Below are 27,683 nucleotides of genomic sequence, written 5' to 3' on the forward strand. Positions count from 1 at the left end.
GGGCGCGCGGTGGCGCTGGGCGCGGGCGGCGGCGGCTCGGGCCCGGCCCAGCCGGTCCAGCAGCGCCTCGGCCTCGGCGAACCGAGCCGACAGCCGCCCCAGCTGCGCCTTCAGCGCGCTGAAGTCCCGGTACAGCTCGTCCAGAGCCGCCGACAGCGAGCGGATCCTGCGCGGGGCCGGGCGGAGGCGTGAGGGCGCGGGACGGCCGGCAGCCCCCGGCCCCCGCAGGCCCCGCGGCCCTCACCTGCCGTAGTCGGGCAGCACGGTCTGGTGATCGAACAGCAACAGGTTCCTCATCTGCGAGGTGATGGCGAATTTCCAGTTGTCCAGCACCAGCGTCAGGTTGGCGCAGCCCTTGGCCGGCGCCTTCTCGGCTGTGGGGACCGGAGGGGACGGGCTGGTGGGGGCAGCCCCCTCCCCACCCCCCCCGAGAAGCCCCCAGTCCCCCCCGAGGAGCCTCGGAGCGGCTCCGGGACCCGCAGCCCGGCAGGGGTCAGGGGCAGTGGGGAGGGGCTGGGGGCAGGGGGGTACCGGCCGCTCCGTCCCACGCCGCCGGCCGCCGCTTCGGTTGGGCAGCAGAGCCCAGAGCCAGGAGCAGCAGGAGGGGGAGAAGCCGGCGCATGGCGCTGCCGGGGGGAAGAGCGTGGTGAGAAGGGCCCAAGGACAGGGAAGCCCCGAGGCCGGGTGGCTGTGTGGCGCCGTGTCCCCGAGGGCTGGGCGTGAGGGGGGTCCCACGGCCGCTGCCGCCCCTTTCTGCCTCCTACCTGTGCCACTCGCCGGGCTCGGCTCCGCCGGCTCTGGCTCGGCACAGCTCCTGCCTCCCCTTTTGAAGGCTGGGGGCTGGCGCGGGGCCCGGCCCACGCGGCCCCGGCGCTGATTGCAAACAGACCGGCGGGGCCCAGGGCTGAGGACGGGGGCTGCAGCGGCCCCGGGTCCTGCCGTGTCCCCCCCGCGGCTGACAGAAGCACAGACGGGCTCTGGTTTCAGGTGCGTTTATTCAACGTTACTCGCAGCCCCTGTGCCAGGGGCCGGCTGCTCCCGGCGCCCCTGCAGCCCCCAGCACCCACGAGCCCAGGGGAAAAGCAGCCCCGTGGCTGGACAAAGCCGACGGGGAGGCCACGAGGGGTGCCAGGGCAAGGGCAATGCCATCCTGGTGCAGGATGGAGCCTCCTCCCTCCCTCTGAGAGGCTGTGATGGAACTGGTGCCCCCTAAACCTGCAGTGCCCAGGGCAGGGGGTCTCCAGGAGGTGGCAGAGGCCTGGGGAGGGCAGAGCTGAGCCCCCAGCAGCATCTGCCTGACCCTTCCCAGCCCCTGCAGCGAGGGCACAGCCAGAGCCCCGGGAGGTGGGCACAGGGGAAAGTGCCTCCCTCACCAACTCCTGGCCCAGGGGCGCAAGGAGGGTGCCCAAGTTCTGTGGTTCTCCCAGCATGGCCTCACTCTGTGGGTCAGCTGCAGTCCCAGGAGCCTGGCACCTGCCCCAGGAGCTGAAGGGCTCTCTGTGGGGTGAGGGGGCACAGGGGGGACACCCCCCATGCAGCCCCATGGGTGCTGAGGCAGCTCTGCCACGCGAGAGGGAGCGAGTGCAGCTCGGTGCCGTGCGTGGCACGGGAGCACTGCCAAGCCAAGAGCTGGCACATGCCCACTCCTTGCCCTGTGCCAAGGCAGGGGAGGCCCCATCCTGCTCCAGGAAGGCTGCCAGCGTTGGGGCTCAGCCTGGCAGAGCTGCTGTCTGGCCCAGCGCCGTTCCCAGGCAGCCGCTCGCTCGGCCTGTGCCGGCTCAGCACGAAAGCCGAGGGCAGCCGGGGCTGGGGCACGCAGGGGAAGGGGAGCACGGGGAGGCCGCTTCAGGCAGGCAAGCGAGCGAGGAGGGAGGTGTCCTGGCTGGCCACAGCCCCCCCAGGCCCCAGCACCCACCCAGGAGCGGGCGAGGGGGGCAGTTGGGGGTGGCAGGGGGCAGCCCCCACCTCCCTGGGCGAAGGCTGAGGCTGAGCATCGGCTCCCCGAGCTGAGGGACAGCCAAGATAAAGCCAGGGCGCCTGGCTCCTGCTGCTGTGACTATGGGGCCACCCCAGAAAGGAGCAGGAGGCAAGAGGGGAAGGGCTGGAGGCACCCCCAGCCCCGCTCCACACCCCGGGGGAGGGGGGCAAGCGTCAGGGAGGAGGGGAGGGGGCAGCTGCTGCTGCTGGGGGTCCGGGGGCTCAGGCACGGGGCAGGCTGCACATCTCGCAGTGGTCTGTGCCGGGCTGGTTCATGAAGGTGCAGTGCTGGCAGCCCCACATGGCCGCCGAGGCCGCGTGTGCCGAGCCGCCCACGGCGCCATAGTCCGGCAGCCCCGGCAGCTGCACGCCCACGGTGCCTGCGGAGGGGAGACGGCCCTGAGCGCGGGCAGCGGGCACCAGCCCTGCCCCAGCTGGGCTCCCAGCGCGGGCTGGAGCCTCCCTGCACACACGCTGCCCCTCGACCCCGGGGGCAGATCTCCCGCTGCAGCCCCTCCCCGGCTCAGCCCCACAGTGGCACCGGCCTCAGGGCCAAGGGACTCCCCTCCCCCCGTCCCTGAGGGACCCCTGTTCTTACTGCAGAGCTGCTCGATGGTGGCCCACTGCTCTGACTTCTTCCAGGTCTGTGCCAGCTCCTCGTTCTTGGTCCTCACAGCTTCCAGTAACAAGCTGATGCTGTCCTGGAGGCCAGAGGAAGGAAATCAGCTCTCTGCTCCAGTGCCCAGGCTGGCTCCCTGCCCCCCTGCCCGCCCCACACCGCCCACAGCAAGGCAGAACCATGAGTTATGTCCATTACCCCTTGTTCTGTTGCTGGGCACCATGGATCAAAGTGTCCCCCATCCTCCTGACACCCACCCTTTAGGTACTGGTGTTAATGAGATCCCCCCTCAGTCTCCTCCAGACTAAACAGCCCCATAAGGAAGATGCTCCAGTCCCCTCAGCATCTTGCTGGCCCTGCACTGGCCTCTCTCCAGCAGTTCCCTGAACTGGGGAGCCCAGAACTGGACACAGGGTTCCAGATGAGGCCTCAGCAGGGCAGAGCAGAGGGGCAGCACAACCTCCCTCGAGCTGCCCATGAGGATTCTGTTTCCAGCTCCCAGAGCTGCAGCTGAGGAGGCTCTGCCTGCTCTGTGCCTGTGCTAACAGCCCCTCACTGCTCCAGGCGCTGAGAGACAGCCCTTGGTTTAGTCAGGGGCTTTGGTCTCTCTTTTTAAACCTTCTACCAAGAGCTCTGCCTGGAAGCAGAGGTGTTGGGGCAGTGAGGGGCCTGCTCTGCAGGCCCAGGGCTCCCTCAGGGCCCCGACTCCTCCCCGTTACGTACCCGCAGGGGCATGACCTCGTTTGTCACCAGGAAGAGGAGCAGATGGAAATCAGAAATGATGTCTAGGAAAATGGAGGAAGTATTTTGGGACAGGTATGTGGCCAAGCTGTGGAAGTCCTAGAGAGAGAGTAAGAGAGGGCAGTCACTTGCCTCCACATCATACTTCTGTGTTGCTGTTCAGGTCCATTAACAGGAAGGTCCTGAACCCTTCCTGTCTCTGCAACGTGCAGACACCCTCCCAAAGTCAGCTCCTAGCCTGGCTGAGCTGCAACTAACAGCTTCCAGAGAAAAAGAGCTCTGAGCCCACACTACCCAAGCTCAACAGCCCCAGGGGGAGCAGAGCAGATCTCGGACCAAAGACACACCGAGCAGAGGCCAGTCCCCAAGGGAAAGAGGCAGATGAGGACAAAGCTGCCCCTTCCTCCCCACCCTTTCTCTGCTCTGGAACCTGGGTGCCCTCAGAATGGAGCACAGAGCTGCTGCTGAGCAGCTGAGCCCTTCTCATGGTGACTTCTGGAGGAAGCCTCAGAGAAACGAGCTGCTGTTGCTTTAAAGCAACTGTGTGTGTCAGCAACGTCTGGCCAGTGCCTCGAGCTGCCCAGCAGCTGCCTCTGCTCAACACCATCAGCCTCCAGCACTCAAAGGGCTCTGTGTTTACAAAATTCCACCCAGGAAGAGAAGCCAGCACTCCCAGAGCTGCAGCAGCAGCCCCTCATCCCGCTCCTGCCCGCAGGGAGAAGCGGGTCCTGTGCTGTCACCGTGGGGCTGGAGCCCCTCAGCCTCTGGCGCTGGCTGGGAGGTGCCAGCCCTGCACAGAGCCAGGAGCCATGGTTGCCACTGGCAAGCTGGTGGCCTTGGCAAGCTCTGGGTGATGGGGGCGAGTGAAGGGCACAGGCAGCAGCGCTGGTCCCCGTCGCTCCTTACCTGAGTTTCTCCCAGCACATCACGGTTCTCGATGGGAAATGGGTTTTGAGAAATAGAAAAGGTGTAGACTGGATCCTTGGGGAAAGTTGTAGTAATCTGAAAACAACACAAGAAAGGCTGCTCAGAGCTTTGGCAGCGCGAGGGGGAAGCAGGATGTGGCTCCTGACAGCTGGTGGGTGACAGGCTCCAGCTCAGCCAGGGCAGCTGGGCCCTTACAGCAGGGACCTGCTGGTGGCTTTGACACTGGAGGGGCTACTGCAGTGAGCACAGCCCCTGGCTAACCAACCTGGGCACGTGCTGAGCTCGGTTGTGCCGAGTGCTGCCTCCCCGTGCCCGCGGGACACGGCCTGTGCCGGGGCAGCTGCACCACGCCAGTTGCTCCAGGTGGATTTAACCGTTACTGGCACGTCTCTAACTCCAGCACTATCATCTGTCAGCCAAATTATTTGCTTTCCTGCTGTAAGGATTTCCTTTCCAAGGGGCAGAGCCGTGCCTGGGGCCTGGCAGTGCCAGCTGACGGGGAGGCAGCAGCCCTGCCCCGGCCCAGCCGCCAGCTCCCTCCCCCAGGCACAGGCATTTCTGTACAACCTGGTGTGCTGAGTCACGGGAAGGAGACGGGTTCTGCATTGTTGCTGAGACACAGGCAACTGGAGCTTTCAATTAGCTGCCCGTGAGGCAGTGCCCGTGAGGCAGTGCCTGGCACACGGACCCGTGGGGTTGGCTGTTCCCCTGCCGCGGGGCTCTGTGCCAGCTGAGAGCTGGGATAAGGCACCAGGCGGGGCCTGCCCGGGCAGCAGCGTGTTCCCAGCACCCCTGACCCCACAGGGCACCACACTGCCCCTCCCCTGTGCCTGGCAGCCAAACAGGGAGGGAAAGGGGAAAGGGGAAAGGGGAAAGGGGAAAGGGGAAAGGGGAAAGGGGAAAGGGGAAAGGGGAAAGGGGAAAGGGGAAAGGGGAAAGGGGAAAGGGGGAGGAGAGAAGAGAGAAGAAAGGAGAGGAAAGAAGAGGAAAGGGAGGGGAAGGGGAAAGGAAAAGGGAAAGGAAGAGCATGTGTCTTATGAATCACCTCTGCTGTGAGTTTCAGGGGTGGGTTGAGAACTTGACTCCACCCTGCCCACCCCCTGCTGAAAGCAAACAGAAGGAACACTCACGTCTATGATGAGGTACTCCACGGGCAGTGGCCGTGCCAGCTGCGTGATCTCGTTGCCAAACTTGTCTATGTCCTGGAAACAGAAGAAAAGCAGAGCCTTATGAGTGCTGGGCATGGAAGTGGTGTGAAGCCCGTGGGATCCTGCCCTGCAGATGCCCACACAGGCACCCAGGGAGCCTCAGCTCTGGCACAGCACCGACGGGGGTGGAGAAGAAGCTGCTGGGATGTGGCTGGGTGCTGTGGAGCTGCCTGGGGCTAGAGATCCCCAACCCCAGCAGCCAGGGCCTCTGCTCCCTCAGCAGCCGAGGGATTGTGTGGCCACAAACCACCTTGGGCTTGTCTGCCTCAGCCCTTGCCCTGGGAGGGGTGCCTGGTGTTACCTGTGAAGCAGCAGCAGTGTCTGTGACCCCAGGGCTGGCCCCGTGGCTGCCACCTCGGCCAGGGCAAACCCAACTGGCTGCAAAACCCACCACGAGGCTCTGCCCCAGCTCTGGCTTGGGAAGCCAGGCCCAGACCCGAAGAGCCAGCACATCACAAGGAGGAAACTTGTTTGGCTTTGCCAGGCGAATGGAACATAAAGTGTAATTACAGAGCAGAGCGGGCAGCATATGCTCGTTCATCACAAGGTGACAATTAGACGTGATTGATGTCAAACACGCCGGGTTCAAAGGCAGCTGCAGGAATAAATCCATGAGAACTGGCACTTTTCATTAAGGATTCTGTAAGAGGGGGTTGTATTTTCTACCTAAATCATCACTTAACGTGTGATAAATCATTCATGGAGCCCCAGATAAATCACACGCCCGGAACTGCCAGTCGGGGGCTTTAACGTAAAGTTTCTGTGCATCGAGCTCTGGGGAGCCCCGGGGCTGGAGGCAGAGCCGCCCGACCCCTCGGGGCTTCGGGGGACCCCGGCGGGGGGAGGAGCTGAGAGCAGCCCGTCCCCCGGACGCTCCCTCCTCCCGCCGCCGGCGGCGGCTCTGGCTCTGCGTTCTGTTCCTCTCGAGGCAGCACAAATATGCGGCTCGGCAGCCAGCACCCAGCTCTGCCCCAGCACCCCGACGGCCCCGAGCCGAGCAGGCTCCGGCACGCTGCTCCCTGCAGGCTGCAGCCCCCTCCCCAGGCAGCCCCTGTCCCCACCAAACAGGTCCCTTTGGAAGACAAAAATCTACCTTCCAGCCTTTGAAGCTCCTCTTTAAAAGCAACCCCGATAAGGATCTCTGCTCCTGGAACGTGACAGGTTGTTGGCCCCGTGGTTATTTCAGCAACGAGCCCGGTGGCTCGTGGCCTCAGATCTCCCCGGCTCTGACAGCAGCGGGAGGAGACAGTGGAGCCTTTGCAGGGAGATCACAGGACCTTGAGAGCTAAGCTGCCTCTAGATCTCAGTGATACTGAGAGAGGCAGGAATCAAATCCAATCAGACCGAATCGAGCTTCCCAAACACAACCCTGCCCCTGCAAGAACGAACCTGCAACGGCTCACACGTAATTAGCCCATCTGGAATTCATTTTCAAATCTAATTAAGTTCTAATATGCAGAAACATTTTTCCAGCACCTGTTTGCTTTAATCTCAGCCTCTGGGGTTTTCCACCTCCAATACCTTTCTCTTTAATGTCACCCTGCCCGGCCCTTGAGACACACACTAGACTGTTAGTACCAAACTGCTCCCCAGGACGTGTCCCAGCTCTGCCCCTCCTCACACACAAAGCCCCCCCTGCAGTGCTGACACTCTTCTCCAACCCCCACATGCCATTTTATTAGGCAATTACATTTTAAAGGTCTTAACAAACGTCAAGCAGGGAGAGAGATATCTTCATCCTGAGCCCAGCAGCCACCCAGGCCCCAGAAGTGCCTCTCAGCACAACCCCTGGAGCCCGAGACCCCCCAAAGCCACGAACACCCGTTGGCAGCTGCTCCAAAGGGAGGCCAGGAAGGGGTTAACCAGGGCAGAAGTATTTGGCTCGTGGACAAAACCAAACGCCCCACAAGCCTGAGACCTGGGCAATGTATCATCCCCAAAGACAGCAGCAAAATGGCAAAAGGGAGATTGTATCAGGCACTGGGATTAGAACCTCAAAGCCTCAAAACAGGGTGAGGGGCAGGAGCTACAGAGAGATGAGGGCAAAGAGGGGAAAGGCTCCTGCTGCCTCAGGGTGTTCCACGGAGGGTGAGGGGAGCAGCCCAGGAGGCTGCCAGCCAGGAAGGAGCTCCAGCTCCGTGTCCCAGGGCTGGTCAGGGGTCAGCACCCCGTGCCCTCAGCATCCCCTTCCCCAGGGCTCTGCTGAAGGCAGCAGCCAGGCCTGGCCTGGGGGAATAAAGCCCAACCTCACTCATCCCTCTGCTGACTTCCACAAGCTCCCCCAAGCAGTTCTGACCCTCCAGGTGCTTCCCTGGGCAGTTCCGACCCCCCCAGGCTCTTCCCTGGGCAGTCCTGACCCCTCACACACCCCCAGACACAAGCGACTTCTCTGAGAGCAAAGATAGGTCAGTGAGAGTTGCAACCCTTCTCAGGAGACTCCTCATGAGCTAATGCAGCATCCTCCCCTCCCAGAGCAGCTGGGACATTTAAGGCTAAGGCGGCTCTCGCAGCCCTTGGTGTGAGGCCAGCCAGGGGAAGTCCTGCGCTGCTCACCCTGAGCTGCCTGCAGACAAGGCTGTTCCAAAGCAGAGGGCTGGAAGGCCAGGAGTGCCAGGCTGGGACGTGCCAGCCTGCCTCAGAGGCTCCCCTCAGCTCCAACAAAAGCAGTGCCTGGCTCAGGGCTCTCCAGGGCCAGATGGGACAGGGCTGAAGAGAGGGATGAGCACCCGCAGGCACGTCTCAGCGTGAGACCCCGCGAGGCCAAAGGGCTCTTTGACAACACTGGTGCCATTGTGAAGGGCTTTTGTTTTACACCCTCCCCAAGAAACTCTGGGGAGCATTAAAGCAGCTGTAAAATGTAATTCACTGCAAGGATGACATGTTCCTGTTTGCACTAAGCTGACACAAATACCTGTGATAAGAGACAAAGCCGGCCAGGCCCCAAATCCCATCACTCAAGAGTTTCAAAGGGTCTGTAAAACTCAGCAATCTCTTTCCCAAGCTGGAGGTGCCCATGAAGTCACCAGTGGGACAGAGCAGGGAGGGCTGCAGGGGCAGAGGGAGTCAGTGCTGAGTTCCAGGCTGGGCAGAGGGGCAGAACAGCGGGAGCGATGGCTGAGGGCTGGCTGGGGCACTGAGCACCATCTGCAAGCGACTTCAGCTCTGAATAATCACCCCATGGTTTGGAAGGTACACTCCCAGTCACATCAGAATCCACGTGGCTGTTTTCTAGAACCAGATGGACACAGGAGAGTGCTGGAGGGCAGGAAATGCCCGTGTGTGGTGTTCAGACGGGCTCTCCCTCCTCCAGCTGAGGACTGGGGTGAAGCTGCCACGACAACACAGTTGTCATTGCCTTTACTGCCCAAGGGAGCAGCTTCTCTGACTCGCCTGTGTCTTGACCACGGTGACTCCCCCATGAGGTCTGTGGCCTCACAGCCCCGAGGAGCAGGTGCTGGTTGTGCCTGGTAGGTGAGCTGGGAGCCCAAGGGGGGTGTTGTCTTCCTGCTGGCTGATCTCACCTGGGGAGGCATCTCAGAGCAAAGAAACTTGTACTCAGGGTCCCCAAAGCCCTCAGCTCTCAGGCCTGAGGAGAGCTGCAGCCTCTGTGAGCACAAGGTGGCTGGTGCCAGTCCCACCGCGGCGGCTCCTCCGAGCAGCGGTGCCAACGCAGAGAGAGTGGCAAAGGAATCCAGCAATCACCAGGCCAGAGGCAAAACACCTCGTGCCTCCTCAGGCAGGACAAGGCCAGTGCCATCGCTTCCCTGCTTCCATGGAAGAAAAGCCCACGCAGTTGAACACACCAGGAAGGTGAGTCCCGGGCAGCTGCAGCCCTGGGCGACAGGGTAGCCCCTGCTCCCACTCTGCAAACCACGGAGCTCTGACCCAAGGCAGCTGCTCCTCTCCTTCCAGGCACCTCTTTGCCTGCATGGTGGGGCCCCTGAAGCTGCAGCTCTCCTGCCTCACCCCCTCCTCAGCAATCCAGGTGCATCTTTCCACAGTCATCATCGAAATCAGAGAATCAGAGTGGCAGAGGTTGGGAGGGACTTGCAGAGATCATTCAGTCCAGCTCCTCAGCACCAAGCAGAGCTACGAGACATCTCTGAACCAGGGGACTGAAGCACAGTTGGCTTCTGCTTCACAAGAGCCACAAACAGCACCTTTTCCTGCCCATGAAGCCAAAGGTGAATCTACAGCATCGTCCTGCTGCAGATGCCAGGGTTGGACAGACTGTGGCCTTGCATCTGGATGCACCCTTGTTCCATAAACACATCCGTGCTCCACAAACATTGCCCTTCTGCTTCTCATCCCACGGGAATACTCTTGAACAGCTCCTTTCATCCCAAAGGCTTTGGGCTTGTTTCTCAAACCAATACTTGCAGATTACATAAAGACATCGACCTGGCTGGTTCCTCTCTGCCAGTGACAGCTCCTCAGTCTGAGACGAAATGCAGCTACTCCAAAGCACAGCTTTCTGCCCAAAGCTTGCTGGGGGTGAGAGGGGGGGACCAGAGGCAGGGGAGGGGGATGCTGCAGCACGGAGTGCAAGGCTGAGCGCCCAGCTCCGTGTGCTGCATCTCACCGAGGCTTTGACACCATCGTTGTCACCGACCCAGTAAGCGTGAGGTAGTGTCTCTGAGCTCACGCCTCACGTATTTAATGGGACCCCAAAGGTTTGCAAAGGCAGCAGTGACTAAGCTCTCCATTGGTTTGAGAACGTTCCAAACAACCCGAGGAGATCCTACAGCCGAGCCCGCTGGAGGCTGAAGGGACAATTCCGGCCGCCAGAGCCGTCCTCGAGCCTTCCTCGAGCACATCATGAGAAAGGCAGTTACAAGTCCCAGCCCACATGGGCTGAGCTGCAGCCTGACCCAGGCAAGCGCTGCAGGATGGAAATTTCCACCGAGTGCTGGAGCCATCCCTTCACGTTTTGTTTATCTCCCCGCTTCGGATTACGGGTGGGAGCGAAGGCCTCGTGGGAACACCCACCGGCTTCCTGCTCCTCCCCACACCCAGGGTGGCCCCACATGTGGGACACAGAGCTCCGGGACCTCCTGCGAGGCTGCGCCCCCATGGTGGCACAGCCCCGGCTCCCCCGGCGCCAGCAGCTGAGATCACCCCGGCGTGCGGGGCCAGGCCTTGCACAACCAACCCGGCAGCTCCATCACACCCGGCTGAGCGGCTCCCGAGAGCGAGCTGCCTGTGTGCTGAGTGAGGAGGAGGGATTCCAGCCACCTCTCCTCTCTTGCAGCCAAGAGGTGTTCCTCGTTTTCAGGCCGTGTCAAGACAAGCCAGCAGCTCAGCGCTGAGGGGCGGAGGGGAAAGATGGAGTCCCCTGGGCTAACTGGGGCCAGCATTTCCCTGCTCAGGACTGGGGGGGACAGGAGCATTTTGAGCAGCCCCATTTCTGTTGCTGCTGCACAAGATGCTCCTTGCAGTCGTCCCACATGAAGGCAGCTTTGCTTACCCTACGCTCCCTGGCAGTGGGAGCACTGCAGGCTGAGCGAGCTCTGAGTAGCAGACACGGACAAGAATGAGATAACTAACTTGGGTGATGGATGGCTAATTAGCTGGCAAGCAGTGCCATTAATTAATCCCACTGTCCTTGCTCAGGGGGCACCGACATACACCCGTTGGAGAAGCAGTGCCATCAGCCTCCTCCACAGAGACCCTGTCCCCAAGTTTCTGACTCAGCCCCGCAGACGCCGGGGGGCTGAAGCTCTCCAGAAGCGACTGTCAAGGGACTAGTGACAGTCCATTCATCACCCAGGAGCTGGATGGAAAGCTGCAGCACACAGGTGACCTGCAGTGCTCCCACGTGACGCTTCATGGAAGAGGATTTTGGATGTGCTCTGGACACGCGCATCCCCTGCTGCTCCTCGGGACCAGGCTTTGTGGAGTTCACTGTCTGACCTGAGAACAGGAGCTGGGCACAGGCAGTAACCCTGGTACCAGAGAGGAATCCTGAGGCACACCCTGGTCCTGCCCTTGCTCCGAAAGCCTTCACACCTTCCTTTTCATGCAGAGAATCACACAGAATCACAGAGTGGTGCGGGGCTAGCAGGGCCCTGCAGAGCTGCTGCAGCCCCAGCCCCTGCTACAGCAGGTTCCCCTGGCTCAGGGGGCACAGGAACATGTTCAGATGGGGTTGGGAACCTCCCGAGAGGAGCCTCCACACCCTCCCTGGGCAGCCTGGGCCAGGGCTCCCTCATCTCAGCACCAAAGGACTTTCTCCTCCTGTGCCAGTGGAACTTTTTGTGTTCCAGCTTGTGCTCGTTACCCCTTGTCCAACATCACTGGGCACCACAGAACAAAACCTAGACCAGGAGTGCCTCTCTTGCTGCAGGAGCTCTGCTATCCTCTGTTGCATCTGCTGCCCAGTGAGTGCCCGTCCTGCCTGGCACCACGCAGGGCACTCGCCGCTCTCACCGCGCCACGTGGCCGTGCAGCAGAGCAAGCTGAGCTCAGCTGGCCATTAGAGCCAACAGAGACACATGGCAGAGGCTGCCAACACAGACAGAAGAGGAGGTGAGCTGAGAGCACAGGGTGGATCAGCCCTGGTTTAGCAGCTGGGCAGCCCACGGCCACTGCGGCTCCGGAAACCCTCACGGCACGTTTACGAGGGGGAAGCGGAGCTGAGGCAATGAACTCTGCAGACATGTGGGGAACTACTGAAAATAGCTCAGACCTCAAAGACATCCTTTCCTGAGCTGGCCATACCGATTTCCAGACATGCAGCAGAGCTGTTTTTGCAGCTCTCCCCAGCCCAGGCACGCAGCCCTTACCTTATAGAAGACATCAGGCACGTACTGCTCGCTGCTGGACTCCTTGGCGTAGCCCAGCTCCGGGGCGTCGCGGCACGGCAGCAGGCACTCATCCCGAACCAGGGCCATGCATTGATTCGAGACCTGGTACCCCTCAAAGTGGACCTGGTTGTCGGGACCACCTGGAAGAGAAGAGGTTGGTTGAAAATCCCACAGGAGGGTGGTTTGGCCGGTGTCAGGGAGAGGAACAACCCGATGGGCAGCGTTAAACGTGTGCTGCTGATGGCAAAGAGCAGAGGGATGGGACCACTGTGCGTGGGAAGCACTTCTCAGGCAAGAATCCCACCTGAACTCTACTTTTATTTAGTAACCCTCATTTCCACAGCGAGCTTAACAAGACAGAGCCCTGGGCTGGCAGCAAGACAGCTCTGCCAGGAGCTTAAAGGAGGTGGAAGTGCCCTTCCAAGGCTCCTGACAGCATCCCCTCCACCGCCCCAGGCCCTGCAGCTGGCTTCTCTCTCTCGAAACAAAAACCAGGCACCAAGGAACCATGAGCTGCAGATTCAGGGCTGGTCACCCAGTAATGTCAGGCAGGAGAAAAAGAAGAAGTGTTTTCTCAGCCTGTAATGGATGGCTTGGTGGAAATCTGACATGGAAAGTGGAAATTAAGACCCTGGCTCGCTGATGGATCACATGCTTGGCGCTTTAATTTGGATAATGTAAGCAACATCAGGTCATATGTCATTAGAATACAACTGGAAAGAGAAGACACAGACAGATGGTAGGAAAACGTTACTATTTCCAAATCTAGGAATTCAGAGGGGGATAGGAATTAATCCATGTGGAGGATTTAAAGGCAAAGCTGATGCAAACTATCCAAATATATTTATATGGCACAAAAGGAAGGAATCAAGTGTTTAAATAGAAACCTGATGGGCTGATTTAACAGAAGAGAATGAAATTATCTGGAACAGAAAAGAGGATATATTCATTTTCTACCCTTTGATCTTGAGCCTCAATCACTCACTGCTCCAGAACAAACACTCCTGGAAACTAAACATAAACCAAGAGAGGAGGAAGAGCTGAACAAAGCTGGCCATCATCTCCCCAGTAAAACACCTTGTTTAAAGAAAAACCTGACACAGAAAGAAAGAATTAAATAAAGCAAGCGAGATAGACATCTCTCTTTAATGAAAGATGGGTGCCTTTAGCAGTCTGGAATGCACAGGCAGCTGTCTGACTGCACGGGCCTGTTAGCTGAGAGAGGGAGAGTTTGCACTGGAAAAGGCTCCAGGAACACTCAGAGAGCTCAGGCTCAGAGCAGGGAACGCAACCTCCCACTTCCAGTTTTCACGTTGGATGCCGTGTGGGAGCTGTTGTGTTAAACACCCCCAGAACCCAACGTGTCTGCTCCAGGGGAATCTTAAATGAATACATGTGACATCCTGTGGAGACCAGCAGACTGAACTTGTAACACCACAACTCTCCCAGCACACGCCAACACCTCCCCTCGCAGCCTGCTGCCCCCGGAGACTCGCTGTGAGAAGGGCCGTAATCGGAGGTGACAAAGCAAAGCATTTTTGCTGGCTTCTCTGTTTTATTCAGGGAAAGAAGCAACAGCAGAAAAGTTTCCATGTAGGGAAGAGCACAGCATCCTACGTCAGGGTTTCCCTGAGCTACACAAGGGAGATCAAGGTCCCTCCTTTGTGCTGAGCCAGGGCCGGGGTGGCCGCGGCTCCGCGCTGCCGCTCGCAGGCAGCAGAATCAAGATTCCAAACGGTAAAGTGAGCAACAGCAACTCCCCTGGCTGCAGGCAAAAAATGCTTTCTGGATCAGAGAGGGGGATGCTGTCAGGTCTGAGCCTCAATTAAGTTTCCTGCAGGGGACAGGGTAAATAATGGTAGAGAAGACAGCACAAAGAATGAAAAAGAATTTTCCTTGACAGAGCAAAGGCAAAAACCTCATTAAACAGGACAGATGGGGACCAGGATGTCTGACTTCTTCTGGCAGAGCTGCACACTCTTCTTCTATGAAAAAAGAGATAATTCATGTGTAACCCAGAGAGCAGGGGCAAGCTGAGGCCAGTTTATACCTGTAGCCACAACTGTGACAAACTTGGATCCAAAATGACCATCTGGAGAAAGACGACAGATGTTGGGCTGCTGGTTCTGAAAGTTTCCAGCTGTGATGCACTCTTCTGCACTTAGATAATATGTGTCCTGAGGGAAAAGCAGGAATGTCAGTAACAAGGACAATGTGATGGAGCCTAGACCTATTTCCCTGGTCTGCAGCCAAAGAAAACTACCAATACCCCAGAAAAAAACCCCACGCTTTCGTAGAAAGCTGCTGCAGAGACTGGGAAAAGAATGAGCCCTGTCAGCTGCCCAGCCCTGAGCTGGGCTCTCAGCACAAGGGCTGTCACAATCCTGTCCCACCCACCTTTACACACCTTTTTTTTTTTCCCTATTCAAGCCAGGGTTTCATTTTCCAAATAGGGAGATTGCTGGTTGTAGAACTGCAGGAAGCTGAGGTCAAAGTTTGAACCACATCTATCTCACAAAGCCCAGCCCATAGCAACATCCTCTGAGTCACTTCTGCTCACTGACTTTGCACCTCACACCACCTCATTCTCTCCACTCACTGAATTTTCTTACACCAGCACCACTGTTTCCTTGAAGCAGAGTGGGGGAAGGACTGCAGGGAGCTTTGTCTGCTGTCCAAACAGCTTCAGTGCCCTAACAGTGCCCTTCGAGTTCCTTTTCCTTCAGAAAAAAAAAACCCTGTTTCACAAGAACTCCAGTCCCTGTGTCACTGCCCTGGCTCAGCACCCTGCTCTGCCCAGCCAGCACTGGTGGGGTTCCACAGGCCCTCAGCACCAGCAGCAGGAATTAGCTGAGCGCTTCCATCTCACCTTGTTTCTGCTGTACCGAACTGTCCCTTTCCGTGTGTCTTCAGAGACCAGGTCAGTAAATATCCAGCCCACCTATAAAGAACCATCATGAAGAAAGCTGCTTTAAGAAAAAAAAAAAAGAAGGGGAAAAAAGAAACCCTCCCACCCCCAAAACCCAAAGCAGGAGAGAGCTTATCCACTCTCTGCTAGCAGGACAAGATGTTCTTGGCTCCTCGCAGGGCCCCGCTGTATGCTGCCTGAAGGAAATGGCTCTCGCAGCTGCAGCGGGCTCGTTTGACTCCCATTTCCAGGAGCTGGGTGCCAGCTGGCTGCTCAGCAGCACCTGCAGCTTTATGTTTCACTATGGAATAGTTTTTCATGGAAAGATCTGGAGGCTGAGAGAGGCCTCTGGGCTGCCACCTCCTCCCACCCACAGCAAAAAGCATTTCCTATGCAGCGCTGGAGCAGGGGCTGGTGAGCGCCAGCGGGTGACAAAGCAGCTCACATGATCTCATTTCAGCTCACAGAGATAAAGCTCCTGCACTCCCACTGGAGCCTGACTCGTTCCAAACCAGAGCCTTGCTCCCATCCAAGCCCCACATTCCTGCTTTCTGCACTGTTTGCACACAGGAGTGGAGATGTGTGTACACACACACACACCCTCCGCTGCCTGAACCCTTCTGCACACACACACACCACACATGCTACAACCAGCTCCCAGCAGCTCCCTGAGCATTAACCCTTCAGAGGAGGCTCCTGGCAGAACCCAGACAGGCAAAAATCTGCAGCCAGTTACATGTTAAATCAGATTGATTAAAAATATCTGATGTGAGAAGCAGAGGAAAAGCGTGGAAATAAATAACACACACAGAAGCTTTGCTTCAGACACTGGCAAGAGGCTGAAGATCTTATCTTCAGAGCACAAAAGACCTGCCACAGATGTTTACAGTCTGCAGTACCAGAGTCTACTCTGATTTGTGTTTTCTTTAGCAAGTCAAATCTTGTTTGTGTACATCTCATTCCTGGCATTCACACGACACCAAAAGAATTCCCAAAGCGGGAAGTGTCAGCAGAGCTTGGAGGGAAGTCAGCAACCTGCATCCCAACAGCCACCTTGGAGGGAAGTCAGCAACCTGCATCCCAACAGCCACCTTGGAGGGAAGTCAGCAACCTGCATCCCAACAGACACCTTGGAGGGAAGTCAGCAACCTGCATCCCAACAGCCACCTTGGAGGGAAGTCAGCAACCTGCATCCCAACAGACACCTTGGAGGGAAGCCAGGCCCACAGCGACCTGCACCTACAGGTGAACTCGCTCCAGACTGTCTCAGCAGCACCAAGAGAGCCCAGGGAAAGGGGGGAAAGAGCAAGCAGCAGCCTCTGCTCCTGGCAGGGGAGCACAGATCCTGTCAAAAGGAAGAATGAACCCAGAAGGCAACTCCAGCTACGTCTGTGCCACGGCTCCTGGCCGAGGAGAAATGAAGGGGAAAGTGTGTGTGTGCTCTCTGCTACACCCTCTGATGTGACTCATGACAGAGCACTGCTGACTTCAGCTGCTAAATGCCCATACTCAGGAAAACGCTCTCAGTTTGGTTTCTCATGCCTAAAAGCCCCTGACCCTCCAGCTACATTTCAGATGTGCCCACACAGTCTTGAATGACCCCCCTGGAGCTGACGAGAACCGACGATGACTTTCTGCGTCCCCAAACAAGGGCCCGTGGGGTCCCACATCATCCTGACCTTCCTCAGTCCAAGCTTCGCAGCGATCTCATCCACAACCTCAGCTTTAGGATCTTCCAGGATCTCCAGGCTGTTCTGTGTACCAATCTGCAGCAAAGAAAAACAGGTCAGGAACTCAGAGTACACTGGGCCAGGGTCAGGAGCAAGGCAGGAGGTGGAGGCAGAGGTCTGGGTTTCCCTTTCAGCGTTACCAGTTTCACCTCCTCTGCTCACAGACCCATCCTGTCAGAGCTCTCCAGCTCAGCCTGCAAACCTTGCTGGGGTTTATGAATGAAAGGCTCAGCATTCACAAACAGGCTGTTGCTGCTGAGAGACGAGAGACGTTTCCCCAAGCTGTGTCCAAGCTGCCAGTTCTGTGCTGCTGCTGCTTCGTGGGTTTGAGCAGCAGAGGCACAAACACAGTAGATCTAAGAGCCCACCCCCAGGAAAGCACAGCTCCATCTGGGTGCTGCCAAGTGTGGGGAGTCCAGAAGCACAGCAGAGCCTGCTTGCCAGGGCTGCACAAAGCTCCCTTGCCTTTCCTGTGCACATGCAGGAGCACATGAACTTCCAAGGCAGGGGCTCAGCAGTGAGATCGAAACGAAAGCAGGTGTGTGGGGGAAAGAAAGGAACTTAGGAAAGGCTTGCAGTTCTGCTCATACACACACACACTCCCCAAGATCCGTTTGGGCTTTTCCACTGGGCTGTGTCCTGGCACTTTAGCAACCCTGCAAAGGATCAAGAGGAAGGAATTGCCTGACACACCAAGCCAGGTTTGCATACGTGGTGTCTGCACCTACAAAAGTGACGTGGGTCAGCGGTGGAAGAAGCCAGGAGGCAAACTGGGCTGCAATCCCAGCCGTGCTTGTATTTACCACCTCTCTTTTCATCTCTCCGACGCTGAATTCAGCTTTTGGGCTCGGCGGGACCTGGCTGGCTCCAGCCTCTGGCTGGCCGCAGCCTCCGGCAGGCCGGGCGAGCAGAGTGTGGGGCTGTGCACCATCTAGTGGGGACTGCGGCTGCTCCCAGGCACCTGACCTCACCCTGAGCCTCTCCACCAAGGCAGCAGCTTTCCTTTTAGTCTAATTAAACTGCACACATTATCCCAGAGCCGGTAATAAATGGAAGCAAAGGGCCGTGACTATTTTTCCCCCCTAGTACACAATTTGTTTTCAAGTTGTTCCGTACCCCAGCCCTGGGACTCCAGGGACATATGGCAAGTGAAAGCTGCTTGTTGCAGAGTCTCCCTGGCTTTAAATCATCAAACACAGGGGGGATGTAAAAGACAATGTAAAAAAAAAAATAACAAAAAGCAAATCTGGGTTCTCAAGGTCGTTGAGTGACAACAACCCCCAAGGACACCAACCACAACACCTCTCACAGGGCTGTTCAACTCCTGCAGCTGTGGTCAGGAATACTGTGAGGTTTCCCAACCAAAACCACGTTTCCATGTTCCCTGATGATATTTAGGAGCTGCCACCGAGGCCAGGGCAGCCACATTTACCTGGGGGGGTTCGTAGATGGCAGCGACCTCGGCGCGGATGCCCAGAGGGATGTCTTTGTGCTCCGTGTACCGGCCGTACAGATACCCAAGATGTTGGTTCCCTGTCTTCCTCCAGAAGTCTAGGAAGCGATCTGCAATTGTGTGGTTCTCAAACATGATGTTGTCAACATGCCTGTATTTCTGTTTGACAAAGTTCAAGCGTCAGGCCGTCCTTGATGGGCAGTTTGCCTATTGCCAGCACCTTCCCAGCTGCCTCGGACGCTCCCCACCCCGCCACAGCCACATCCCACTGGGGCAGGGGAAGCTGGGTGGCCCCCTCCCACTCCCTTCTGCTGCAGCTTCTTCCCCCTTCAGCACTGCTCCCCTGACCAGAGAGCAGAACCCACCACAGACTGGAGTGTGGGGCAGGCTGAGCAGCCCCATCAGTCCCTTAGCTTGGCTTCCTTATGAGGGGACTCACCCCAAGAGCCTTTGTAAGTAGGAGAAGACAGTGACATTAAAGAGGAAACAAAAAGAAATGGTGGGTGGCCTTTTGGATCCCTTGAGGACAGAGTGGAGATTGATCCCTAGCAGTGCCAGCTCAGATGTCCTCCACATTAAGAAGAAACTGCTGAACCAGACACGTTTTGGAGTCCTTTTCTGCAAGGACTGAAGACTTTAACAGCCATTTCCCAGACAACTGCCAATCCACAAAGGCTTCTTGTTCCAAGTTGGCTGTTCTTGAAATCATCCCTCCAAAACCAAAAGCCAAGTACTGCCTCAGCTTTAAGCAGAGGACTCCTGTGAGCTCTGTCTCACCTGTCTGTTGAGAGTGATGGCACTTGGCTGACACTTGGTGCAAATGCCTTCTGGCCAGGGAGGATGCCCTTCACAGCCTGACTTGATCTTGCAGCTGATGTTTTCCAGGGCAACAAATTTCCCCCTGTAAGAAGGAAAAAGAGAAGGCTGCTGTTACTGCAGTTGATGCTTTTAGGTCTTAAAGGGGAAAGAGGGACAGAGGAGACAGTGGCACTCATGCTTTGCATCTTCACAGGCTCTCAAGGAGACTGACATATGCTCCCTCACCCAGCTCCTCAGCACATATTCCAGCAAGGGCTGAGACAGAGAACTCACAGGACCCTGCCTAAATAATTTGTGCAGCACATGGGATGCAACAGATTACACTGCTGGGGCAAAGCTGAGCTCCTTTCATGAGCACGAGGCTTCCTACAAAGGGAACTTCCCTTCACATGGAGGAATTCTGGGCTTGGGCTGCCATCTCCCAAAGACACTGATAAAATCCCAACGGCATTTAGGAACAGGAGGGAGGAGGCTGCACCTCTCAACAACTTCTCTACAGGAGCTGCCCTTCAGAGCATAGCAATTCCCCGGCATCACCGACGGGGACTTGGGATCCTTCGCTGAACACGTGCGCCCCAGCGAGGCGCAAAGCAAGAAATGCTCCTTTCAGGCTTCTTCCCTCACAGCTCGTCCGGGGTGTCTCCAGCCCCCGCCCCCGTCCCGCCGCGGGGCAGGAGCCTCATTGTCCAGGCAGCAGAAGCTGAACCACGGCAGCACGGCAGGAAAGGGCTTCCCTGAGAGAACCCGGAGCAGGGGACAGGGCAGCGTTAGCCTCCCTCATCTTTCTGTTCATCTTTGTAGGTAAGAAAAAGCCATCGGTGAATAAAAAGCTCCCCACTGGCTCAGTGCCTCTGCAGGAGGTCTGAGACCTAGGCTGGGAGCTTGGTGTAATCAGGGAACCTCTTTCCTTCCATCTGACCTTCTGCCCCCATCAGCAGTGTTTCCTGGCAGCAATTACATCCTCACAGCAAAATAGTCACGGTTTTTTTCCTCCTCCTTTTTTTCCTTTCACCCTGTTGTTTCCTCCTCAGTTTGCCATCCAGTACTTACATCCAGCACTGCTCTGCTCAGATGTGTCTGTCCTTCCATTTGTATTTAAGAAAAGAAGAAAGTACACCAGTAGATACCCTTAAACACACAGATCTCCTTACTTGTCTGCCCCTCCGGTCAGCTTCCTGATGTAGGCATGGAAGGACATATGCTTCACAGGAGGCTCCAGATGGTTTAAATAATCCTCATCAAAAGGCTGCCAAAAACACCACACAAAGAAAAGCCAGGTCAGACACCTGTGTGATAACACACTGATCCCCAAACAAATGGCTGCTCCGGTGCTGTCCCCACTGCCTCGCAATGTGGTAACAATCCAGCAAGTTTAGGCTCATTTTCAAAGCTGCTGCTGCTGTGACAGAAACAGTGGGGCTTTACAACAAGCCAGTTTTATGATCACCTCCTACTTTCCTAACAGATTGGCTCCACAAATCAGAACGAGCCTCAAAGGCAAAATGCTTTTCCCTTTCAATATCTAACAACAAAGGAAAAGCCCAGCTGCTCAAACAAGGCCAAAGAGCTGGCAGAGCCTGCGGTGGGGAAGCAGGGAACAGCCATCCTGGGGATCCCTGCCTCGTGCCATAAATCACACAGCTCAGCACGTTTGCAGGCTGTGCCTGAGCTGCCTTCAACCTGCGTGACACGTAGTTAAACTGGGAAGCACTGGGATCCAGGAGAGAGGGGCTGAAACAAAAAGATCCAGGCAAGAGAAGAGGGAGGAAAACTTGGAGCTTTACTAAAGTGCTCTTGGTGAAAGCCACTCCTGCAGAAAAGCAGAGCACTGACAGCCAGGGGCAGGAAGGCCTAGAGCTTCAGTCACCCTGGCTGTGAGCTGGCACCTTTAGCAGTGCCTGGCAGTGCCACGGGGCCGCCACCTCTGCGTGGGCAGCACTGTGAGGGAAAGCACTCATGCTGGAAGAAACCAAAGCCAAGGGCAGATGCTTTTGTCTGCCATTCTAAGGCACCTTCCTGGGGCTCTTACCTCCAGTGGTACACAGTGCACACATTTCCCCAGGGGGCCGTGGCGACACCTAAGCAAAGGGAAAGACAGGGAGGGTTAAATCTCATTTACCAAGGGAAGAGTTGGCCTGTGAAAGGATAATGGGAGTGGGAGGGAAGAGCTACAGCATCAGGCAGCTCTGAGCGACTCTCCACCCACCAGGGAAGGTTTCAGAGGGGTCACCACAAGATCATTTCCCATCAAGAGAGACAGCAACAGCTTCAGGTTCAACCTGAGAGTCCCAGGTCAAGATCAAACCCTCCCCACTGGCTGAGCCACCCACGAGCAGCTCCCAACGGCCGCGTGGACCGACACCAGGTCACAGCTTCTCCGGTTTTACAGCCCCACGCTGAGGGGGGGTCAATTCAAAGAGTTCAAGACCTACATCAGAGGGGTTGGAGTGTGTGCTTTTAACAAAAAAACCCCAAACCTCTCATCCTTTATCAGGCACCAGGGGATGGTCTGGAACAAAGAGGGAAGCACGTGTTTATCGGATAAAGACCTGCTGGGTGAAGCTACAAACCAGAGGGGAAAAACATCTCCTTTCGAGGTGATTGCTTCAGATAAAACATCAAACCAACAAAGTCATCCCTGTACCTCCCAGAACAACCCCCCACCTCTGCCCCAGCACTAGGTCAGAGCTGGGTATCAAAGGAAGGCCTCTGGAGAGGAGCGGGGATGTCTGCTGTGAGGGGAGCTGGCTGCAGCACCGCTTTTAACTCAGTCTTGTGGCAGATAATGCGTGTGGAGGGGCCACTAAAGGCTGCTAATGCACTCGGGGAAGGCCAGCATCCCTTGGTGCTGAGACTGATAGGCACTCACAAACACAGGAACCAGCCCAGACACACTCTTTTTATCATAAATATCCCCCACTGCACTTTGGCTCCCTGCTAGGAACAATACCTCCAGCCATTCTGTTGAAAAAACGTGGTCAATTTAAAGACAATGGGGTTTCTGGCCATGGGCTGCTGGGGTTTGCCTTTATTGTTTCAGTAATGTGCCATTTCCCTCCTTTCTCATTGCCCTAAAAGGTTAGATAGGATTTGCCATGTAAAGGCCACATCTCTCCAAACTTCCTTGGCTGCTGCAGCACCACAGATAAACCAAATGGAGAACAAGACAATGGGCAAGGGCAGAGCTGTTCTGGTTCAGAAAGAGTTGCCTTTAACATTTTCACTCCAGCCCTTTCGGCAGTTACTTTGCAAAGGGATCCAGCCCCAAGCCAACAACCAGGACAGACATGAGGCCAGGAGCAATAAACCCCAAGCAGACAGAGGGTCCTGTAGCAGCATCAGTGGAGATTTACAGTGGTATTAACTCACCCCTGTATTCTTTTACAAAACACACCAGCTGCTTTCTTTACCTAAGCCTCTTGCAGCTGAGAGCTTTGGCAAAGCTGGACTCTGTTGCGTTTCCATGAGCAAAATGAGCTCCCTGGTTTCAGGGAAAGGTTAGAAAGGCACATGATGGTAGGGAAGACAAAGACTGAGCAAGGGAGCTACACTATGGAGTGTCTGGAACAGAAGGTGCTGCAGACAGCAGGCCCTGCTCAGTCAGCCACACACTCTGCATAACCCAGGATTTCTCCACAGCACTGGCTGCTGGGGCATCCCAGGGAAGAGTTCAAAGTATTCATTTTCATCCAGAGAATTCCAAGTGTTTTAGGAGCACAAAGCACAGGATCACCAGTCCCATCTCAGGGGCCACCTTGATGGGAACAATAGATGCTCTAAATGAGTCCTTCCTGGCAAAGACCCTGGGATTTTGGTATCTGCTTCCTTCCTCGCCAGAGCTTGATTTAACCTCCCAGGACAATGGCAAGGGCTGTTTTCCCAAGGCAGTGAGAGGCAGAGCAGCAGCTCAGAGGGCAGTTCCCAGAGCACACTTCCTGGCTGCTGGTTCCAGACACGCCGTTACGAGCTGTGGTGAGGCACAGATGCGGCAATAAAGGCTGCCACTACTTACAGCTGCTGGTCTCGGTTGCGGTAAATCTTCCCGTCCTGTTTGATCAGATACTGGTCAATCTCATCCTCCACCACCTGTGGGGCCCCCACAGGCCGCAAGCCCTGGGAGACAGAGGTGTCCATGGTCTCTGAGGAGGAGCCAGCCGGGCTCGAGGGGTAGAGAAACAGCATATCACCATGCCTGGGGTGTGAGAAACGACATACGGGCATCAGGAGCTGCCCCTGGGCAAAATCCCTCCTGGGCCAAGGAGGAAGCTGTTAATTTGTCCCAGAGCAGCCCACGTGGCAGGCTGAAGCCACTGTTAGGCTGCTCCTGCTGCTGCTCTGGTCATTTGCACAACCAATAGAAATCTTCTCACTGAGAGAAAAGATTGAGGGGAAAAAACGATGAAAAAGGCCAAAAGAGCCTCTGGAGAGAATCAATAGGGAAAAGGACTTGTGCAGGTCCTGTGCACACCAATTCCCAGCCTTCCCAAGGTATCTCTAACCAGTTTAACATTATCCTTGACATGGCCAGGCTGAACCCATTCCCAGCCACACACAGAGCTGTTGCACTGGCCGGTGCCTCTGATCTCCCCACGCACCAGGCTAGAGGGAGGAACCTCCTGCCCAGGGGCCTACCCCACTGCCACTGAGCAGAGAAAAGAACAGGGTGGGTGAGAGCAGGGAGGAGGGAGCTTGCTGCAGGCCATGAAGGAGGAAACAGGAGCCTGTTGTTGGCTCGACGTGACAGGCAAACACCAAGAGGCGCCCTCAGAACCGCCTGCCGTGGCCTCGCCTGTTGGCACCTCCGACGCCTGTTTCGGCACGTCAGTGGAGCTCATCCTCTTGTGCAGCTGCTGAGCAACAGCAGAAGGCTCAGGCTGCTCTAACAGGGTGTCTGCTGCTGCCCAGCCTCGGGGGGAAGCAGGGAGGCTGTGGTGCAAGGGCCCCTCCTCCACCCCCAGCACCCTCCGCCGGGACTCACTTGATTTTCAGTAAGTTGAGGGATTTGTTTTGTGACGCTGTGATCTCTCCCGTCCTGTTTCTGTTGGTGTAGACAGAAAAGCCATTGTTCCTGAAACCAAATTCTTTAGCAACCTGAAAGAGAGCGAAGGAGGGGAAGGTTTAAGATACCTCACACCCTGGATCAGGTGCAGAAAGCTGCTGAGAGCAAGCACTAAGTGCAGGGACTGCGAGACTTCAGCTGACTCCAGCAGCGTTTGAGGAGTGTGGGAGAGCCAAGTGAAACACAAGGAATCTACTAAACAAAGCAACTGAAACAGAACGTGTCTCTCACACAACATAAATGCAGTATTTTGTTTAAACCCAGCCAAGCACTGTCATGAGTAGAGGAGGGAAACCATCTCCCCCATCACCCCAGCCCTCCAGCTCCAGCCTCGCCAGTGCACACCATCCTCATCCTCCCACAGCCAGAGCTCCTCGGTCCAGGTCATCACCTCTGAGGATCTTGTGGCCCTGGCTCAGCTCTCGCTGACCAGCTGCTCCATGAGCTTCACTCAGGCTCCTCCTGCTGTTCTCCTTTGTTTTCCCTCCTGATGGAGTTTACCCTCACAATAACCACCCCTTGGGTCCCCTGCCAGGTTTTTTCTCCACTCGTCCTCTCAGCAGTTCACTTGAAGGCTGCTTTACTCTGTCAAACACTTCTTCACAGCTCTCAAAGTTTCTCTAGGTAACAAGTTCCTTCCTCAGTTCTGAAGCTAACAGTCTGTATTTGCATCAAGCACGTGCTCCTGTGCCTTTGATCAGCCTCAGGGACAGTGACTGCCTGGGACAGACACAACTGTCACAGGAGCAGCAGCGAAGGATCTGCTGCCTGAGCAGGGGCACAACACGGTTCCTCTCCCGTTACACCAGAGTTACAGGTTAACTCCTCAGGCCACAGACTTCCTTGACTTTTGGGGGGAGAGACAAGTCCCACCACACGTTAACAGAGGGCTCTGCAGTTTCCTTTTTCAGCTCCCTTGCCCTGGGATGTGCTGCAAGAGACAGAGAAGATTCCAGAGGCCCTTGTGGCTCCTTGCACACTCCTTTTGCAGCTGCTCTGGCTGCGTCACGGAGGAGGCTGAAGTTAATTGCTGTGACAGAAGCAGCAATCTGATGCCTCTTTAACTCCAGCCACCCAGCTGAACCCAAAATCCACCCCATGGGATGGAGATTGCAGAGTTACCACCCACTGCTCTCAACACACACAGATCTCAGGGGAGGGGGCAACGTTTGCAACTTCTCTCGAGTGAACCCCCCAGCAGGAAAGAACCCCCAGAGTTCAGCTCAGCAGGAGGATTGAGTTTTCCCCAGATCAACAGGCAAGTTAGTGAGAGCTGATGCTTTTGTTCCAACAGCAAGTGGTTGCAGGCAGGATTGTTCCAGGCTGCCTCGAGTAATATGAGCCCTTGAAACTGAGCAGGTTGTTTTGCACAGCCTCCTGAGCATCTGAGAGCAAGGCTTTTTCCCTGGGGTGTGACTGCTTGGAGACAGCAGCAGGAGTCTCTGAGCCAGCCCTGAAACCCCTCAGGATTTTCACATGGGCAGGTGGTGATGGCTGTTGTGGCTTGAGCTCGAGCTTGGAACAAAGCAAATGACTCACAAACAGCAGCAGGTTTCAGTCTGCTCCCCTTCCCCCTCACAGGGGGAAAGAAAATCTAGCTGATGAAAAGAAAGGCCCTTCAGGCAGAGGGACACAAAGTGCTTCTCTTGTGAAGCAAAGAAATCCTAATCTGGGGGCTCCAGGTTACAGCAGAGCGAGGGAAGGGAGAGATGCTGACTCTCAAATAGCAACGGTCACATCAGCACAGAGAACAATCAGACAATTCTGTGTGTGCCCTCCTCAGCCCAGCCTGGAAACCTTTCCCAGGAGACCCCGCAGGCTCTCACATCACCTTCACATCTCCCCTTAATTCCTTCCTCCCTGCCTCCAAAGCCATGGTGGGAAAGCAGCAGCACACAGAGCACGTCCCGACCATGACCAAAGCGCAACTCAAGCAGCAGAGTTTCAGGTGGATCATGCCAGCAGAGGCCAGGCCCTTGCAGCGGGCTGTGGCAACCCAACAGCCTTCCTGCTGCTGCCAGCCTCAGCCATTTCTTTCGGCAAACACTAAAACCAGTTCCTCTCCCAGGAAAACTCCCACCACTGGAAACTCCACCTGACAAGTCGAGTAAGTCTGTTGTCATTTCCCCTCTGGAACAGCAATGGGAAAACTGGGTTCCAAACACAAGCAGCTTTTCCCTCAGCGAGGTGACAGAGTTCCCCCTCACCCAGGGCTGAGCAGAGGCTGCCCAGGAGCTCACGGTACCTTCTTGAGAAACGTGGCCACCGTTTCTCTCTTGGTGGCCGTGATGCGCTTCACCCCCTCCGGCGACTGCACACGGATGATCTGTGGGGGGAGGACGAGAGCCTGGGTTAGTGGGGGAGCACAGGGCTTCATGCACAAGGAAGGGCCCTGCTCTGGGCAGGGTGTTGGCTTGCTGGGGGATGGATCACCCTCCCGCAGGAGGCACAGCCAGAAGCTGGCCTCCAGAAGACTGCTAACGCTGACATTTTGGTGGAGGCCCCGACCTCAGACGTGGAATTAGCCTCTCAGGAGGGTGACTCAGAGGCGTTTCTTCAGTGCCTCCACACAGGCACTGGCCCAACCGGTGCTAATGGGCACCTTCACCCTTGTGGGGTTTCAAACCACAGCAACTGACGTGCAGCTCTGTCACTGATGGAAAAGGCAGAAGAGCCACAAGGCTCCAGCTGTTCCTCTGAAACACCAACCAGAAGCTCTGTTGCAACCCAAAGCCAGGGCAGCGTTTTGGGCAAGAGCCAGGGACTGTTCTTCCCGTGCTGGCAGCAAGGGTAAATGTGTCCTCACGCTGTTGGGGACCTGCAAAGCCACTCGAGTTGCTCTAAAGAGCGAGTTCACCTGCTGGGATGTTACCCAGAGGCACAGCCGAGATGGCAGCGTGTGCTGAGACGGGGGCACGGGGGGTGCCGGGGGCACGGGAGGACACGAGAGGGCACGGGAGGGCACCGCGGTCCCGGCGCCACCTCGCAGGCGCCCCCTCACCCTCTCCCAGCTCTCCGCACGGCAGCCAGCCCGGCCGAGGGGAGCGAGAGAGCTTTACGGTACCGACCAGCCCCTGCTCCGGCGACGCCGGCTCCCCGGGCACGACCGGGCACCTTTCCCCCGACACCACGGCCCCAAACCCCACACGCTCCGCGGGGCCACGTCCCCGAGGCAAACCCGCGAGGAACCCGCCCAGAGCCCCGGCGCGGAGGGGCCGCCGGACCGGGCCGAGCCGAGCCGAGGCCGCGCTGCCCCGTCGCGGCCCGGCCCCGCTGCCCCACAGGAATCTGCTGCCTCATCGCCCCTCCCCCCCGGCCGCCGCCCGGCCGCACTCACGATGGTCTCGGCCATGGCGCCGCCCGCCCGGGTGTCCCGCGGCCGCCCGGCGCCGGGCCCGTCCCGCCGCGCTCCGTCCCGCCGCGCCCCGCTCGGCGC

General features: G+C 57.1%; 1 protein-coding gene across 1 annotated transcript; it reads right to left on the reverse strand.

Moving 5' to 3' along the window:
• Nucleotides 1–976: 976 nt before the first annotated feature.
• NPLOC4 (NPL4 homolog, ubiquitin recognition factor) lies at nt 977–27,665 on the reverse strand. Its single transcript, XM_062010892.1, has 17 exons — nt 27,585–27,665; nt 26,493–26,573; nt 24,167–24,279; nt 23,201–23,380; nt 21,218–21,266; nt 20,340–20,434; nt 19,147–19,270; nt 18,349–18,528; nt 16,866–16,952; nt 15,148–15,219; nt 14,329–14,455; nt 12,258–12,418; nt 5,395–5,466; nt 4,244–4,339; nt 3,320–3,436; nt 2,576–2,678; nt 977–2,357 (listed from the first exon to the last, which is right to left on the reverse strand). The coding sequence occupies exons 1-17, from the start codon at nt 27,597–27,599 to the stop codon at nt 2,200–2,202; spliced, it is 1,830 nt and encodes a 609-aa protein (XP_061866876.1). The 5' UTR covers nt 27,600–27,665; the 3' UTR covers nt 977–2,199.
• Between the last annotated feature and the right edge of the window lie 18 nt (nt 27,666–27,683).

Source organism: Colius striatus, chromosome 18, assembly GCF_028858725.1.
Source record: "Colius striatus isolate bColStr4 chromosome 18, bColStr4.1.hap1, whole genome shotgun sequence".
Lineage (NCBI taxonomy): Eukaryota > Metazoa > Chordata > Aves > Coliiformes > Coliidae > Colius > Colius striatus.

Bases quoted from the DNA above. Each gene is read 5' to 3' on its own strand.
- NPLOC4 (XM_062010892.1), bottom strand. The intron at 19,271-20,339 runs GTAAGGAGATCT...TCCTTCTTACAG, and splicing joins CTGACCGGAGGGGCAGACAA to GGGGAAATTTGTTGCCCTGG. The intron at 16,953-18,348 runs GTAAATGTGGCT...TCTTTGCTGCAG, and splicing joins CCATCTACGAACCCCCCCAG to ATTGGTACACAGAACAGCCT.